The sequence below is a fragment of the Calypte anna genome, chromosome 2 (genome assembly GCF_003957555.1).
Source record: "Calypte anna isolate BGI_N300 chromosome 2, bCalAnn1_v1.p, whole genome shotgun sequence".
In the NCBI taxonomy this organism is placed as follows: Eukaryota; Metazoa; Chordata; class Aves; order Apodiformes; family Trochilidae; genus Calypte; species Calypte anna.
Genome location: NC_044245.1, coordinates 16,617,407 through 16,635,458, shown reverse-complemented (window position 1 = coordinate 16,635,458; position 18,052 = coordinate 16,617,407). Strand labels below are relative to the sequence as shown.

The following is an 18,052-nucleotide window of genomic DNA, read 5'->3' as shown; positions in this document are numbered from 1 at the left end:
GTCTTAGATTTGTTATGATCACAGTGTTTGATAATACTGGGATTTAAGTTTTGCTGAGCAGTGTTTACACTGCTTCAAGGCCTTTTCTGCTTCTCATCCTGTCCTATCAGTGAGGAGACTGGGGGTGCACAAGAAGCTGGGAGGGGACACAGCTGGGAGCGCTGAGCCCAGCTGGCCAGAGGGATATCCCACAATGTAAGATGTCATGCTCAGCAATTAAACTGGGGGAAAGAAGAGGAAGTCTGAAATGGTGGCATTTGTCTTCCCAAGTAACTGTTACATGTGTTGGAGCCCTCCTCTTCTTGGGATGGCTAAAAACCTACCTGCCAATGGGAAACACTGAATTAATTCCTTGTTTTGCCTTGCTTGTGCATGCATCTTTTGCTTTACCAATTAAACTGGCTTGATATCAACCTATGAGTTTCCTCGCTTTCACCCTTCTAATTTTATCCAAAGGATTTTTCCAGTCCACTTCAAGATGATACTATTAACTTAAAGTATTTAATTTACAAAACCCATAGTGGCAAATCCTATCTGAAACATGAAACTATGTAAATTAAGATTTTATTAAGTTTTTGCTAACCAGTACAAGAAAAACCAGTAAGATTGTTTTCATTAACACTAAAAATAAGCTGCTCAATTAGAACACATTTCATACTGTATGTTCAAATTTTGTCACACCTTTCAGAATTAATACTCTTTTTGATACTAAATCCTACAGCAAGTTTGTTTTCATCCCTAAATAATTTCTTAATGTTGTGTTTTAAATATTTAGAAAAATAAAAGGGTTGAATATGTTGGAACAAAGTAAGAACTTTACTTACTGTCAAACTTTTAATTATGCCCATGGACAACTACAGCTAGGCAAAACAAAAACTTATTTCTTGTTTACTGATGCCAGAAATCCCTTAAGAATAAGAGTGTTACGAAAGTACCTACTGTGGGATAAGCCACCCCTGAATATCTAGTATTGGTCTCCCACTGTCAGCTTAAGCACAAAATCACAGCTTTCTCAAAGTAACTTTGCAGACCTTTCTTCAGGATTGTTATCCATTAAAACATTCAGTATAACATAAACCAAAGCTCTTACTGGTGTGCAGGAAGAAAAGAATATAGTTAAATTTTATACAAGATGACTCCCACTCTACAGCAAATAAAAATATTCAAATCAGTAAAACATTTTAATATTCTTGTAATGCAGCCTAGGTTCAGTCCTTTCATTTTTCCAGATATCCCCATGAAGATATTAACTTTCTAGTATTCATAATCCAAAGTACAACAACAGACATCTTGTCCAGATTTCAATTCAAGTATTTTAAAATATGTTTTTATGCTTTCTTTTCAGTATATCAAAAGGTCACATTTCTTTACATGAATGCTAACAGGCACAGTTCACAGGAAAGGTCAAGATTTCTTTGGGAATTCATTCTCCCCCTCTCATTTTAAAACAAGTTCATGATTCAAATTCAAGATACAAGATTAATATGTTATTGATCTCAATGCTCAGACTGGCCCACAAAGACAGTACTCAAACACCATGCATGAACACATTCTCGTTACTCATTACAACATCCTTTACAAATAGTAACTCACAAGTGTATTATTGAAGGTTATGAATAAACATGCATAATGTCTATCTATCACATTTCAAGTTAATGTTATACATTCACCTTCACAATCTGACCTCTCCCCACCCTGCAGACAAACACAAAGCCCCAGAACAAAAGACAAGGTTACTTACTAGTGGTTCCCTGTTTTTGACGAGCCTGATTATTTTAACTGAGTCTTCTTCCTCATCAATATCATCAGGCATGGGGGGCAAGACAGGATCGTAGCTCTTCTGAGCAACAGTGTCATGTACAGAGAGCAAAGCCTGGAAACATTAATAGTCAGTATATTATTTGGCATCTGAAAAGTTTATGAGAGACAAAGCAGAGGATATTAGTTACAGTCCAGGTCTACTAGTGTGATGCATGCAGATTGAATGTAATTCTTATACAAAATTTTAATACATATTGAACTGATGAAACAACTACATAAAGTGTTTTCATATCCTTAATGTAAATATGGTAAAAATCTAATAACTCTAGTATTGTACACACAGAACAGTATTTTTCATACACACAAACAGACCATGGGCTTTGCACATTAGCTTGAAATTACACAATCAGCAGAAAATCCAAGTCTTCTAAAGTAAGAACATTATTCTACTTGTCCTAGGTAAGATGATTCTTTGATACAGTAAACAGTCCTATGAAACAAATAGGCAAAATAAGCATCTTCCAGTAGTGCTGTTCAAACATGAGATGCATGAGAAGCTGTTGTCCAACCATTCCCTTCAGAGGAGCTCTGGAAACTTAACCTGGTTAGGGGATCCTTTTCATACTAGCTCCCTTTCACATGGGCTCCAAATTATTTTAGGAATTTTTAATTGATTGTGGATTTCATGATTGAGACTGAGGAACATACTGTTGAAACAATTTTGTTAAGGCAGGTGCTTATCCATCACCCGTTCCATGTTTTGCTTCTTTTCTTCCTGTTGCTTTCTCAGTTCATGTATAGCTTGAACAATATTTTTTTCAACTAAAAGTCTAACAAAGCTTGACAAAAGGTTCAATCTTATATTAATTTATGAACATGCAGAAATTAAAAAATCTTGCAAGTCAAAGGAAGTTAGAAAGCTCATTTTCTTAAGGCTTTAAAAAATTCTCAGCTATAATCTAAAATTCTCATCTTTTTCAAGATAAAGAACCCTTAATGCTCTTTTCTATTTTGAAAAGTCTTCTTTATTTGTAATACTTTTTAATCTAGTTAAGTAATGCTTTTGCTTTTGTAGTGAAATTTGTGCACTATATCAAGAATAACAGAGAACCATACATGCATACTATCTACTGCAATCAGTTGCTTCTGTTTTCAAGCAGCTGCTCCTAAATACTTGAATATTTTACATGTTGTCCTGATAATTTTTCCAATGAGTCAGTATTACAAAAGTCATAGTCTGAATAGCCAAAGTAATTTCCAAGTTGATAACCTTTCTCACAATAAAAATAAAGCAATTTGGAAAAACGTTGAGATGCTCAGGATAAAGCAGAACACACCAGTGTTGTTGACATGGATGGCATCAGAATGTAAGAAGAACATAAAATAGCTACATTTCTCTGATGCCAATTTACTCACCACTTAACTAAAGGCAGATATTAATGATCAGGAATTATATCTCTCAAGGATAATGCAAATGTTTTAACAAAGCGTGACACCTCTATTACGCTATTCCAGAATTTTTTTCCTGAATGGAGGAGAAAACAGAAAACAATTTCCAGTCAATGCAACAAACTATCATCTCTACAGCAGAAAGGAAAGGTTCTATGATAACCTTGAAGTTAGGTCTTCAACAAAACACAGAAGAAGAACATGCCTGCTTCATGAGAATTTGCTTTTGGTTTACTAATTTCTTTGTATATTGCACTGTTAGATATAAACATTCAACACACTCTAAGTCTTTCTGGATTTCTTCCCAAGACACAGTTATAAATTTGTACTCTTTACCATCAGAAATACCAGCTCCTTCCCAGCAAAGATTAGTTTTACTTTGAATCTGAGCTAAAAACCTCAAGCTAGCAATCATGAATCCTCCTAGAAGCAGGTATTATGAAGCCCTGCGTATGTACAGCCATGCACTCACATGGAGCTCTTAAAGATGTGTGTGAAATATCAAAGATTAACTAAAACAAAGGTAGCATTTGCTTTTACTTCAGGCTACTTACAGTTAAGACTTCTAAAACTAGTCTTCTACAACTACATTTTTCCACATAAAGCTAGGGCACGTTCATGGACTGGTTGAATTTAATGAGGTTCTATATTGCAGTTTAAAACCAATCAGGCAGATAGAGAAAACAGATGAAAAAAATCTAAAGCACCACTACCAGGATAAAAGGCAGAACCTCAAAACACATTCAAAAGAACCTACCCTTGACAAAGAAACTTGCAAAACAGATTCTGTCCACTACTACACTAAATTATGCCACCTATGTTAAAAATACTTCCCTCCTCTGACAGCCAGATCAGGCTCCTGGACACTGCTTGCAGAACGATGTAGCCCCAGTAGTACAAACAAATACCAACCAACCTCTGGCTGGAGGTTTTAACTCACAACAACTGGAACTTATCAACTCCTTCCTCCTCCTCCCAAAAAACATATTAAACAACAATGTACTACGATTTTCAATATAGAGCTTCTAACCAAACTTCGTATTATTTTATCTTGGTGCAAAGATGTAAATTTTAGGTAAGAGCATGAATACCAGAAATGAGGTGGTTTTTCTTTGTGAAATTTCCAAAAGAACTTCTGTCATCACAAACTTGTTTACGTTGTACACCAAACATACTAAGATTTCTTTCCTGAATGACTTCCACCATTGCTTCTATCACACTTCTCTGTCCACTGCAGTAGAAACAGTCAGCAACATAGACACTGGGAAATAATTAATCTTAAAGCAAAACTTATAAAGCCACTTTAGTTTCACTTGATATAATCTGCTAGAGATTATCACAGGCTGTACTGGAGAGAACTTCCATTTATTTTGAAAACATGAAAAAAGGACTTTGTTTCACAGAGTAAAGGGACATTTTTTTACCAGCTTTTTTGCACCATGCAATCAATGTAATATACACCTAGTCCAAAAAGTCTACAGACTACACTTCTACATAAAAAGTAGATTTCTTTTAAAAGCAAAAAAATTACACATATCAAAAATTAAAACTTAGATCCTATCAAGAAAAGGATTTACCAAAAATATTGTGCAGTAAGTGCACAAGGCAATGTAAATGCAGTAAAGTGCTCTTCCTGTAAATAATAAGTGATGGATTTATTCACACCACTGTTGTACTCCAAGATACTAATTTTTGCCATTCACAAGAAACTGCAAGAAGAGCTAGTGATGTTTTTGTTTTGTTTTTTAATGTTTTGGTTTTGTTTTCAAATGCACAGCTCTTCAGAACTATGCACGTATGATCCAAGATGAGGTTCATGTATATTTAAGCACCTTTGGAGAAAAAGATTTCAGCACTAAATTCTGTGCTTGTGAATCACTAATGTAAACATGCTCCATATTTAGAACTTGAAAGCAGGTATGATTCAAACTCCTGCACGACCTAAACATAAATATTGATGTTCAGCTAAATTCTTAGACATGATCTAGCTGGAAATGAATACTGTCATCAGACCTCTGAAATGTCTAATAACTAGTGCTGCATTTTTCATATTAAAGCTATCACTGTTCTTTTCACTGTTTATAAATTGAAATTTTACACTATCAACTTACATAAAGAATATCTGACATTGGAAACATTTGAAGTTCTTTTTCTTAAACTGTTCTGAAAATTCAAATGTTTACTTAAAAAGAGAATGTTATTAATGAAAACAACTCTATATTTTTAAAAATGTGTATTATTTAACTAGGCTGACTACATTTTTGCTTCTCTAAAACAATGACAAATTTTATATTATTTTTTGCTTCCATTTGTATTTTTTAGATCTGCAAGAGTAAAATACTCCAAGAAGCCCCCACACCATGAACACAGCTCCTTATGTTTTTAAATTCTCATAAAAAAAATAAAATTAAAAAAAAATTTAAGCTTTACTTTTCAGAAATATTTTGCATTTGGTAGCCCAGGGAAATATTTTACAACAGAGTAAATTAAATAAAGAAGATAGAATGGACAAAGAAACAAAAGCAGTCTCTTTTCAGTACTTGAAGAAAATACATTAGAAAATTAAATAATTAGTAGTAAAGATTATGGACACAAAATTTGTAAGCACTCAATGCAGCCTTTATGAAAGCCAAGAGCTGCCACACTACCAGCCCAGCTATGGATCACTACCAGCCCTTGCCTGTGGATCAGATTACTGCCCTGGCACCAGTCAGCAAAGTGGCCCAAACTGGCTGGTGGCTTTCCTGTCTCAGTCCACAGCTTGGATCATTAGCACAGATTGCCTTCTCTGGCAGTTCAGCTTAAATTCCCATCAGGTGAGACACAGACATTTTCCCACCTCTTTGCTTTCCTACAGGAACAGTATCACTGAGGCTGGATCAGAGAAGATACATGGGAGGAGAAAAGTCACTCCATCAACAAGCACAGCAACAAGGCCCTGAGCTCACCCTCCAGAGAGTTTCAGCCATATGATGTTTTCCTTTGCAATGAGGTTACAGAAGAAATACAAAAGGACAAGGTGAAAATGTTGGTGGAGAAAATTATTCAAGACTGAAAAGACTGATTTGTGAGTAACTTGCAAAAAGTTAAAATCAAGTGAAGCCATCCAGTGACAGCTACCAAAGACAGAAAGGCCAAAGAGCTGAGAGGAGACTGAACTCACTGAGGGAAAGACAGTCAGGAGCATCAGAATAGAAGGAGCAGCATAGAAGTAGTAATAGGCAAACATGGACAAGAATCCAGAATTTTCATAAAACCAGGAGAAACCTGAAGCATAATGGTGATGGCATACAGGCCCTAGGCACAGAAACCTGAGAACAGCTTGGAGAAGAAAGGGATATGAACATAAGGTTTCAGAATCAAGCTATGGATTTAAGAAATCTGGTAAGCAGCACAGAATTAACAGGGGAAAGGGAGGTAAGAATTTAGGAGTGGGTGGGGAGAAAACATCCTTTCTTCTTCTACAGGAGAACTAGTCGTTAAGCCCACTATCTTGAGCACGTAAGTTAGATTTTACATTGAAGTTCTGATGAATTCCATCCTTTTAATTCCACTCTCCAGCAAATAGGTGGTAAAACAGTGCATGGAAGTCTCCTAATCACCAACACTGCTTGCTAAGGGAGTATGTATGACCCTAAGTAAGGATTAACAAGGTAACAGGAGACCAGTGGAGAACAAGTAGTTCAGGTAAGAACAACCACATTAGCTCAATGGTCTAGCTTGGCTAAATGCAGGAGAAAGTCAGTTGTGCTGCTGAAGCAATCAGAGGATGGCTGGTATAACAGTAAACTGATTGTTTAAGTTGTTGTTTTGGTTTTGTTTTTTTTTTTGCAGTAGAATCAGTGAGTACACAAGCTACAGCAACCTCATATCAAGCAGAGAAGTAGTATTAATCCTCCTGATGGTGCAACAATCTAATCAGTTTCTTGCAGAAATCTGAGATTTTCTGTTTTGAACACAATTGCCAAGTCAAATACATACAGTACATTATGTTAAAGAAATCAATTAACTGAAAATCATTTAGAGTATTCAATCAACATAAGCAAAAAACCTTTGACGGTGAGGGTAAGAAAAACAAAATAAGGCCCTTTAAATTAAGCACAATTTTCTGTTTGCAATCAGGAAACCAATGAGTGTAGTAGTTTATGAGGAAAAAAAAATCAGAGTTAAGTTACTTATTTACATCCTTTGGATAGTATGTTTTTCCTATGTATTCTCTATAAATCCCTGGAAAGGATATACTGTGTGAGAAGACAGCAGCTATGTATACATAAAAGAGAAAAAACATTCTATGCTTTCAACTATCCTATCTATACTTTAAACACGAGTTTGCCTCTAATTCAAGCCTGTCCAGTTGGCAATTAAATCCCTTTCTCTTCCAATTAGACTTTGCAGCTGGGCCACAGAAGTGATTCAAAATATTTTAAACACATAAGGTATATGTGTGTTTTCTGGGTTCTCAGTATCTCCCATATATTAATGTTCTTAGCATAGCAACATCTCAATTGGATCAACATAAAACACGGATGTTTTCCTCTTTACTAGGGTGGACTTTATTCATGCCTACATGATCTTCTTTTCACAAAACTGTAATTTCCTTGCCTGAAAGCACAGTTTGTTGATTTCAGATTCACCAGTCTGAACTGATGGCTTTACCTGCAGCTGGTAGCCAGACAGCAGTAGCCAACAGAAAAGTGAACTTTCTGCATCTTCAGACTCCCACTTCCTCTGGCTCATTTTTCACAGGCCCTGAAGACACTTCCAAAATGAAACTGTTCTCAGCATTCACAGAAACACACAGCCCATCTGTGTCATCTGGTAAAGGTGTCAATATACTTCCAGATGACATCCCTGTGTTTTTCCTCAGTGGTGGATGATGGCAGAATAAGCTCTGATTTTAAATCAGGAGTGAAGAATCTAAACAAGGTCTCTTTTACATTTGCAAGATGATTAGTGTAGCTAAAGTCTTCTTGAACCCTAAAGCCCTCTTTCAGTCACTTCCAAGAGCACAAGTAGAGAGTTTTCAGAGTGAAAAATGCCAAGACAGGAGCACTCTTCCCTCCAATACCTTGCCAATCCTTGATCAATTTCTTTTTTTTTGAAGAACTGGCAGCATACTGACAAAATTAAGTGCCTGCAGCAGTAGCATGCAGGTTGAAAATCACCTAAAGATGCTCCCTCTGTCCCTTTGAAAAGTTAAGTAAAAATATAAACTAAAGCAAAAGCTGAGGTTGCCACTGCCCCTTCTGAAAAATTATCTTTTAGAAGTGACCCTTCCTTTATTTGACAACAGCATGTCTAAAGCATTAGAAAGAAAATAAAAAAAAAAACCAACCCAAACATCTACTGACCTGTGAGGTTAAAAGAATCCAGATATACTTAATACCTCCAGAAAGTGATAATATATATTTTTCTATGATAAGAAAGTAAAATTCAGCTACAGAATACTACTACCTAACTAAAAATATTGAACCAGTTTAATTTTTCAAGTAGTAACTTTTGCTTGCTTTGGAATTTTCCCATATTGAACACTAAACCTAGTATTTCTATATATCAATTGCTGTAAATTCCATCATTGTTCTGAACTGTAAAGCTGCAGTGAGTATTATCATCACCATTACATATAAATAGTCTATAAGTAGTTAATAAGGTTATAATTAATAAATTAAAAAATATTTAGATAGACGCAGAGCAACGGAATAAATCCTGTTTCTTAAGTAGGAACATTCTTTTTAAAAAGCTAGCAAAATAACACGTATAAGAAAAAAATTACATTTCTCCAAAATATTCATGATACAGTTGTAGTCAGAAAGATACTTACACTTACAAGTTGCATGAATCTTGTCACTGACTAAAAAACCCAGGAATAAGCAGAAAGGGAAAAAATTATTACAAGACCATACTAGACCACTACTGAAGATTCATTAATGAACTAGAAAAAAGAAGACTGTTGAGTAAGTGAATGAAGAGCTTAAACAGAATATGATCTGGCAAACGCAAGGGAAAGGCACTGCTGAAGGAAAAAGCAGCATAGGAAGAGGAGAACAGAAAAAGGCACTCTTTGCTTCATATTGTGCAGTTTCTCCACTTTCACTGTCTGAACAGAACTGTTACCTGAATGGGATGTGATTTGATCCACAGTGTTTTTATTCTCTTCCTAAATTAGCAGCTTTAGTAACATGGCCAACCTTCATGCACTGTGTGTGAATGCTACAGTTACATGTATACAATTCAACATTCGTACATGGGTTAGAGTTGGTTCTTTCATGTGGGTAAAGTCTGTATATATAACCAAAGAGTTTCTTCAACTTACTTTTCAAATCTTTTATTTTCTGCTGCCAACCTGCCTGGCTTCAGTTCTGTTTATTATATATTGGCTGCTAGTGAGCATTCTCATAGCCATATGTCTAAAAAGATTGACAGATAAGCTGTCTGTTGGACATCAACTGAGTTATCATGAGATGGTCATGAAAGCATTTCCAGGGTAACATGGTGGTTGTTACTTAAATGATATAAAGGAGATGAAAGGATTTATCTATGCTTATGATACACTGTACATTGTTCTATGTATGCTCTGTCGGCCTCTACCACATTAAGAGTCTGCCACAACTACTTTCTGATTTTCTCTTTCTGTCAGATATGAAAAATCAAGCCTTTTCTTGCTGTTTTAGAAAGACCTATTTTGCTATTACATTTTTACTTACTTACATTCCAGTAACACAAACATTCAAAAAATAAAGACAGCAACATATTGTTCCAGCATTCACCACCCAAAACAAGTTTTCTGTAAAAAATTCCCGAGCATTATGGCTGCAGGGAGAAATGGAAATAAGAAGCCCAAGTCTAAAGCTGAAAAAGTTAAGAATAAAATCTATTTTTCCTCTAACAAGGTTGCCAAAATGCATGAGGGACAGCTTCCCTGTGTGGCAAACAGTTTAAAGGAAAATATTTTACAGGCAGGAAACACTGGGCAGAGGGATCTCATTTACTTGCTAACAAAAGTCTCTTCAGCACTGTCTCCTCTCCTCCATCTTCATGGCCGTAGTGCTCATCTATGGGCCATCCATCAACCAGTGTTATCAAACCATCAATGCTTTGGTCCTTGCTTATTGTTGCATCAATTTGCAAATATTTCTTTGGGTGAAAATAAATATCTCTCTTACTGTTGAAATTTCACATTATACCATCTCAAATCAACCAGACTCTTGCAGATTTATAAATTAATAACATCTAGTTTTGTAAAGGAGGATGTAGGTAGATTATGTAGGTAGATTTTCTGACGACATATGAAGTACAACATACTCCAGCTCACTGCATTAGTAAAGTTAAACTACTTTGTGTATAAAAATCTCCTTATATAAGATTACAAGTCCTGTAACCAGTCCTGCCACTAAGCCTGAAAGACGAATGATGAGTAAATACCTGTAAATCACAGGATACTGTGCTTCCTGAACAGACACTGCAGTTTTTGTTACCATGTATGAGCATGAGTATTTCATAAAGGAGAACAAGTCACCTTGTACACAAGCAGGAACAGAAAACATTGGTGCATTCAGGAAGAAAGGTCCCTAAAGTGACAAGGCCAAAAGGTCCTCCAAGTGCCAGGAATGCAGTCACAGCCCAAATGCAGCTCAGATATTAACCTGACATGAAACTTGCATTTGGGTTTTTCAAATGCAAAACCTGAACAGTTGTAGGCAAATCCTAACAATTTCCAGTGAAAAATGCAGAAAATGCATATTCCAATAAAAAACATGATGGAAGATTCTCATCAAGTCTAGTTACAAAGATAATGTTGAAAAGAAGACACAGATTTTTTTTTGTTGGTGTTAACTACAAGAAATGCTTCATCAACTTTCCAAAGTGAAAACAGATTTTTCTTCTATATTATTATGTCTCAATATTTTCTTTCAGTGCTTTGCATGTTAAAGTTGTTGCAGAAAAATATCTGCTGTCTCCTGCACAGTAAATTATATTGTCATTTTTTGCCAGTGACTGCAAAGAAGCTTTACAAGGCTCTGCTGAATAAAGACTTAAAATGTTTGGTTTTGTTGGGCTTTTTTGTTTTTTTAACACTTTAACCCTTTGATCAGAACAGTCTATTAGGCCACTGTGCAAATCTAGAACATCTCTGATGGTGAAGATGATGTATCAGCAGTTGTTTACCAAATAAAGGCTAGAATTTACAAACCTCTCAGAAAATACAAGAAAAACAGAATAGGACAAGGTAAAAGGTAGACTTGAAGGTAAAAAAAGTACTATTTCTTTTTTTAAAGAAATTTAATGAAGTATAGGAAACATTTATATGAAAAACAAAGTGCTCTGGCTTTATTATCTCCAGTTCTAGTTTTAGTTAGAACTCATGGTTCTATTCTGAAGAAAAGCCAAGGAGGTATATATTAGATGAAAATATTTACAAATACAAATTGTAAAACTGAAAGTCAAGTACTCCTCAAATGAACTGCAAATAAAACCAGCAAGCACAAATCCTCTTTACAATTTTCTGGTATATACACCTTTGCCAGTTGAAAGCAATTGGATTAAATATGAAAACAACTTAAAGAATCTCTATTTTTCTCTGAACAGCACATTGGAGTTGTCCATGGATAAGTTAAATTGAAAATACTTGCAGTCATACAAACGCAGTCTTCCCTTACTCTGCAAATTATCTTAAAATTACTTCCAAAATTCTATTCAGTCTACAGTAATGAAAAAGAAGCCAAGAAAAATACTTTCAGTATGTCCACTGTTTGTTGCCTCTACAGCTACAGTTATGGTGCCCACAGTGGACCAAATACTTAACATTCTTCTGCAAATGATGCACTGAAGTCATTCACAGTCCTGCCTTGTGCTCTTGTCTAGGTAACTGGTTTATGTTTCAGACTAGCAGCTGGCAAACCTTTCAGCACACATAAACAGAAGATAAACTGCACTGAAATAGGCAGAACCATCATTGGCATACTTAGGAGGTTAAAAAAGCATAATTTCCTCTAGGTATAAACATCCTTCAGAATAATTTTAGCACAGTGGAATAAGCACTTAAAATAACTGTTGTTCTGCACATTACCCAACGACCACAAAGAACATATTTTATATGAATTTAAAACCCACTAAATTTACCCTAATAGGGATTAACTTCGAAAGGTAAACTGCTTATTTCAGTATGTAATGATCAGGAATTCAACTGCTGTTATAAACATGAAGTTAAGAGCAAGTTAAGTCTGAATAATATACCTCAAGCCGATCTCAAACTTAGTCTGACTGGGATAACATTCAGTGGACTAACAGATGGTTCATTCTTTTTGTAGTCTTTTGTTTACAGCCACACCTACAAAATAAGTGTCTAAAACACTAAATCCTGCAGTTATATTTTTTTTTTTAGTTTTTCACATATCAAATAATTTTTAAAATAAAACACAATCATGCACTTGTGCTATGACACCATCCCAAAAAGAACACAGCTTTTTCCAGCTTGTTAGCGAAAGGAACTGAGACCCACTACTCAAGACAGTTTTGGGGTTTTTTTTGTTAAAAGTGGAAAAGAATTTGGAAGCTTTAAAGTCTTTCATTATTAGTCTGATCATGTGTCACATTTACTATATTTTTTTTCTTACAGAGTCTGTCACTGGGGTTGTGCTCCATGACTGACAGAGTAATTCTAGTGCCCTCTTTCCTTCTCATTTGTATCACTACTGACAGAAAAAACATTCTGCTTATTCAACTGTGAAATGTTCATTAAAAAGGAACCCAGGATTAAAATGCCCTTTTAGATATATTTTGTGTTAACATCTTTATTTTTAGTCTTCCAGTTATATATTCAAACCCCAAGGAACAGTGTTCTCAGACAATAGTGACACTTCCAGATTCATAAAACCTGCCAAATTGCTCTATAAAGACATCTATCTGAATTTTGTTGCTGCCTGACACATCATAATTTTTTAGAATTTTTGTCACTATATTAATAATTCTGTTCAACTACCCTCTTTACATACATTCCATTTGCTGCAACATAAGCTTCTTATAATTCTCCAAATTATAAAACACTAAAGCCAAGAATATTTATTTCTTTATTCTAATAGTTACATTTTTTACAAAAGCACATGCAGGAGTGTCTTCCTAAATCAGAAACATAACTGCCTCACGTATACCCCCAGTACATATTCCAGCTTCCATGTCAGAGAAAATATAAGAACAATTAAGCTCCTGTAAGTGAGATGGTCACTGTTATGTCAAGCTTTGTACGTTGTGTATAACATACATTAAGTAGCTTTAATGCTATCATTAGACAAGGAAGCTAAAGGACATTTCTTTTCTTTTATACATGGAAAACAGCAAACTATGCAAGTTTCAATAAAACATCTATAAAATCATATAACTTAAATGTAAATCCATCAACAAAATCAAAACGCAAAACCTGAATCCTAAAATCACAAATCATCTTCTAAATGCTTCCTTCATAAAATAATCAAAGTAAGTTTGAAACAGGGTTAAAAATAATGTTATTCGTGGTTACACCTCAGGAATTATAAAAATCCTTAAAGTCACTCCAGAAACTGACAGAAAACCCAGGAGTGGGTACAGGACCAACTGCCAAAGAGGTCACCTTCAAATGCAGCCCAGCAGTATGGATTGTGCAGAATAAAACCTTCCACATAGCAACACTGTCCTTCCTCCTTTCCTTGTTCATGTGAGGGTATAACAGACATACCACACCACCAAATGCTTGCAGTGGAAACAGTGGTAGCACTACATTGATTATCTACTATGCAATTAATTTAAAGCACCACCTCCTTTGTTGAACAAACATAAAGATATAGGATATTGAGGTCCTGGAGCAGGTCCAAAGGAGGGCAACCAGGCTGGTGAAAGGACTCGAGCACAGACCCTATGAGGAGAGGCTGAGGGAGCTGGGGCTGCTCAGCCTAGGGAACAGGTGGCTCAGGGGAGACCTCATCACTCTCTACAGCTCCCTGAAAGGAGGCTGTAGCCAGGTGGGGGTTGGTCTCTTTTGCCAAATGACTTTCAACAAGACAAGAGGGCACGGTCTTAAGTTGTGCCAGGGGAGGTTTAGGTTGGATATTAGAAAGAATTTCTTTACTGAGAAGGTGATCAGACATTGGAATGGGCTGCCCCGGGAAGTAGTGGATTCTCTGTCCCTGGAGATATTTAAAAAGAGACTGGATGTGGCACTCAGTGCCATAGTCTAGCAACCACGACGGTGGTTCAAGGGTTGGACTCGATGACCTCTGAGGTCCCTTCCAACCAGCCAATTCTATGATTCTATGAAAGGATTAAAAACAGTCAAAACATCCATCAGAAGAAGGCATCATCTGTTCTCAGAAAGTTCTGTACAGTTGCATCAAGCTCTTGTCTGCCCCACGAGAGCTGGGTGGGAGAGAAGGGCAGAGCTGGAGAGGCTGCCAGCTCACAGGCTTTGTGCAGCCTGTCCTGCAGTGCAGGAAGTGTTGGTGAGTGCTGCTGCTACAATACCCAAGAAACACAGACAGCATTGGAAGAAAGAAATTAATTTTCAGAAATCTAATATGTGTTCAGAGAGAGCTACCGCAGGCAGATCCAAGCCTGATCTGCTGGCATTTCAAATCACCCACACATGTCCTTGCTAGGTCCAAATACCATTCAGACTACAGCCACAGGCTGGCCTATATATACTTTATGTACCTTTATGCTTTGTATATTCAAGGTACCTTTAAGTTACATATTCAACTGCAAACTTAATAAAACCAACGAACTAATCACAGTCCTAAGAAACACAATCACAGCAACATGTACATCTAGCTCTGGTTATTTACCATCATCCTAACTTTGACGTGTTAAACTCTTGGTTTTTAACAACCAACTCAACAGGTCTTTTAAATCTGAGTATGTATATCTTGGAAGTGTTAGTGTTTATTAACAGTTATCCTCCTCACCTGATTGGCAAACATTTGCTTTGTGGTTATTATGGAGAAGAGCTGAAAATACACATTGCTGTATTATACTTTCAGAATGAGAGAGAATTTTAAAGAGCTAATTCCTGGTCTGCTCAAAAATCAAATACAGCATTCAACTTGATTTTTTACTTTCAGATCTCTATTTTAATCAGGAAAGATAAACCACAACCATTATTAGTTTGTTTAATTATGATAAAGGATGCCACATTTTAGAGAAGTAAAAAACTCCCCCTCAGTATAACTGGATATTGCATCTAGTTTTAAAAGACTATAAGTATCAAATTAATTTTTTTCCAAAAGAAAATGCACTTGACAAAAGCTTTAAATTAGTTTGGAAAACTCAGGTCTGATAAATATAACTGCCTCAGAGAAAAAAATTTCTTCTTTAAAACATTTTTCTATAGATAAAATCCACAAACACCACAAACTTATCAAAGCTTTACTCATAAAACGCAAACACTAAAAAATATAGATAGAGAGATAGATGTAAATACATACACACAAAATAATTCTGCAACACAAATTGAAAACACCTTAATTTGATCAGAGCTGCTGGAAACCCCTTGCAGCCTTTTTTGGCATGTGAACCAGACCAGTGAAGTTATAATCACCTTGAAAGGCCGGTCCTTTAACACCACCAAACTTGTGGAAGCAGTGATATGGTGCTGCATATGAATCCTAATCATCCTTCATCGTGCCATGGACATCAGGAAAGAGCTGTAGCACAGCAGAAGTTCTGCTGGCTTCAGCTAACACTGCAGTTATAAACTAGGTCAGGAAAGTTTCCCCCCAAAGAGCAACATACAGCAAGCTTAAGTCAATCCCAAATTAAGACATGTATGAGTTTTTAGATGAAGCCTATGCAACATTATTGGAAAAGACAGATCTGTTATTCCAGATATTGCTCTGAATCCAGCACTGACCCTGCTTTGAACAGGACATTGGAGAAGACAACCTCCTACCAATCTTCTATTGTCAGATACACAATGCCTATTGTCAGATAAAAGGCATCAAGTTCCCTTAAAGCACCCCAGAGAAATCCAGGCATTTTTCTCAAGTTTTTGAAATGACATTTAAAAAAAAATAACATCCATCAGGAATTTTGTTCCAAGTACCAGGCTGCACTACTTATGCATGGTACAATTATGTCAATAGTATAATTGAAAACTTTTTTGTAAAAGCACATTTGTTAAATGAAAGTTAGCAAAAGAAAAAAAAATTAAAATAAATCAAGTATCTACTTTTTGAAATATCTGCTGTAAATAAGTGATGGCTTTCCTCTTGATTCCTTTTATAAACACCAGTAAGAGCATAACAATTTAAAGGGAAGAGCAACATTAAATGTGTTTCTTCATAACAGGTATTTCTTATTAACAGTGCATCTCTTCTTAAAAGGACATGTACTTGTTAAAGCAGACAAACACCCACACAGCCTGAGGAAGCAGATGCAGACACTCATCCAGAAAGCACTTTGCAGATGAAACACATCCTCACCTTGAGACTGGGTTTTGAGAGGAGTTTCAACAGTTCCCTCACCTCGCTGCTCAGTGGCTTGCTCTGCAGCTCCTCAGCCAGCTGGGTGGGAGATGGAATTGACACAAAGATCATTAGTGAAACATTGTTTTACCCACTGCACCAGTAACAACCCAGAATCTCTCTTGTTCAAGCTTCCCTCTTTCCAGCATGTTCAAACAGAAGCCAGCTTGAAGAAAAACACAATCAATCACCGCGCTTCTTTTTCTGGCCCTCAGTGGACCAGATTCAAGCCAGGCCTTTTGGCTCAGTTTAACACAAGTAATCATTTCTGGCAAGGGTGCAGCCAGATCACATTCTGATTTATAGCAATGGAGGCAAATCCCAGCACTTCATTTAAGTGAATGGTCCTTTGGTTGCAGACAAAGAACTGCTTGTAAAAATGACTGGATCAAACTTTGACACTGTCTATAAAAAACAGTTTTGAATGAGGTGGTGAAATACACACTGCTTCCAAAACCCCACAGTAGCTGTGCTGTTTAGGACGGGGATAAGAAAGCAACGTGCCCCTACGGTTCAAGCAATCTGAACCTTTTATTATATTTACACATACACTGGAAGGAGCTTGTTAAATGTGAAGCGGGTTAATCATAATATAGTTTATAACAGGTCATCAGCAATCCAAGCCTCTAAAATGCACAAACTATTTCCTAACAACAAGATCAGTTTTTTACGTTTGGTTATACTACAAATTTGTGGTTTGGTGAACAATAGAGCAGCAGTCTAATGTTTAATCCCATGGTTATGTGGCTCATGTCTTGAGTATTTCTTATCATGACATACTCAACTAATTTGGGCTCAGGAGGCATATTTTACTGCAGGACTTCAGACTTGAACTGTTTTTACAGAAGAACAAAAAGCTACAACATATTTCACAACACAGAACTTCAGTTTAAAATTCTGAAGTTACATGGCTCATAATCCAAAAAGTGATTCCAGATAATCACATATTTTCTTTGCATTAAATCAGTATAATAAAAATGTTCCAAAGAAAGACATTATTTGCAGCAAGTAATTTTATACATCTAGCTTAATTTTAAACCCATACTTCCATTTTGTATAAATTTTCAAGATACATGGATAGAAGTATTTTTTGTGTAATTACATATAATAGACAATTCTAGAAGCAATTACAGACACCAAATACGGTTTGAATACTTTTTTTAGCCTTCAAATTGACACATGGGTAACAGGACTGAAACAAAAATTAATCAGCTACAGCCCCACAGCCTTTTGACTATAATTCATAGATGATAATAATGTCCATCAAATACATCAATGCTGATCTCAACAACCCTTGTGTTTTAGTATCAAAAGATTAGAAAACGATCTCGGTGAGAAAGGTCAGAAATAATTAT

At 36.0% G+C, this 18,052-nt stretch overlaps 1 protein-coding gene across 1 annotated transcript in view; it reads right to left on the bottom strand.

Annotated features, from left to right (window-relative positions):
• Window positions 1-18,052, bottom strand: part of MPP7 (membrane palmitoylated protein 7) — a 141,711-nt gene that overhangs the window by 43,104 nt on the left and 80,555 nt on the right. The window contains exons 5-6 of the mRNA XM_030445582.1: window positions 16,656-16,736; window positions 1,742-1,873 (exon numbers count right to left, since the gene is read on the bottom strand). Of these exons, the coding sequence (XP_030301442.1) occupies window positions 1,742-1,873; window positions 16,656-16,736 (213 nt within the window). The remainder of the gene's footprint in view (window positions 1-1,741; window positions 1,874-16,655; window positions 16,737-18,052) is intronic.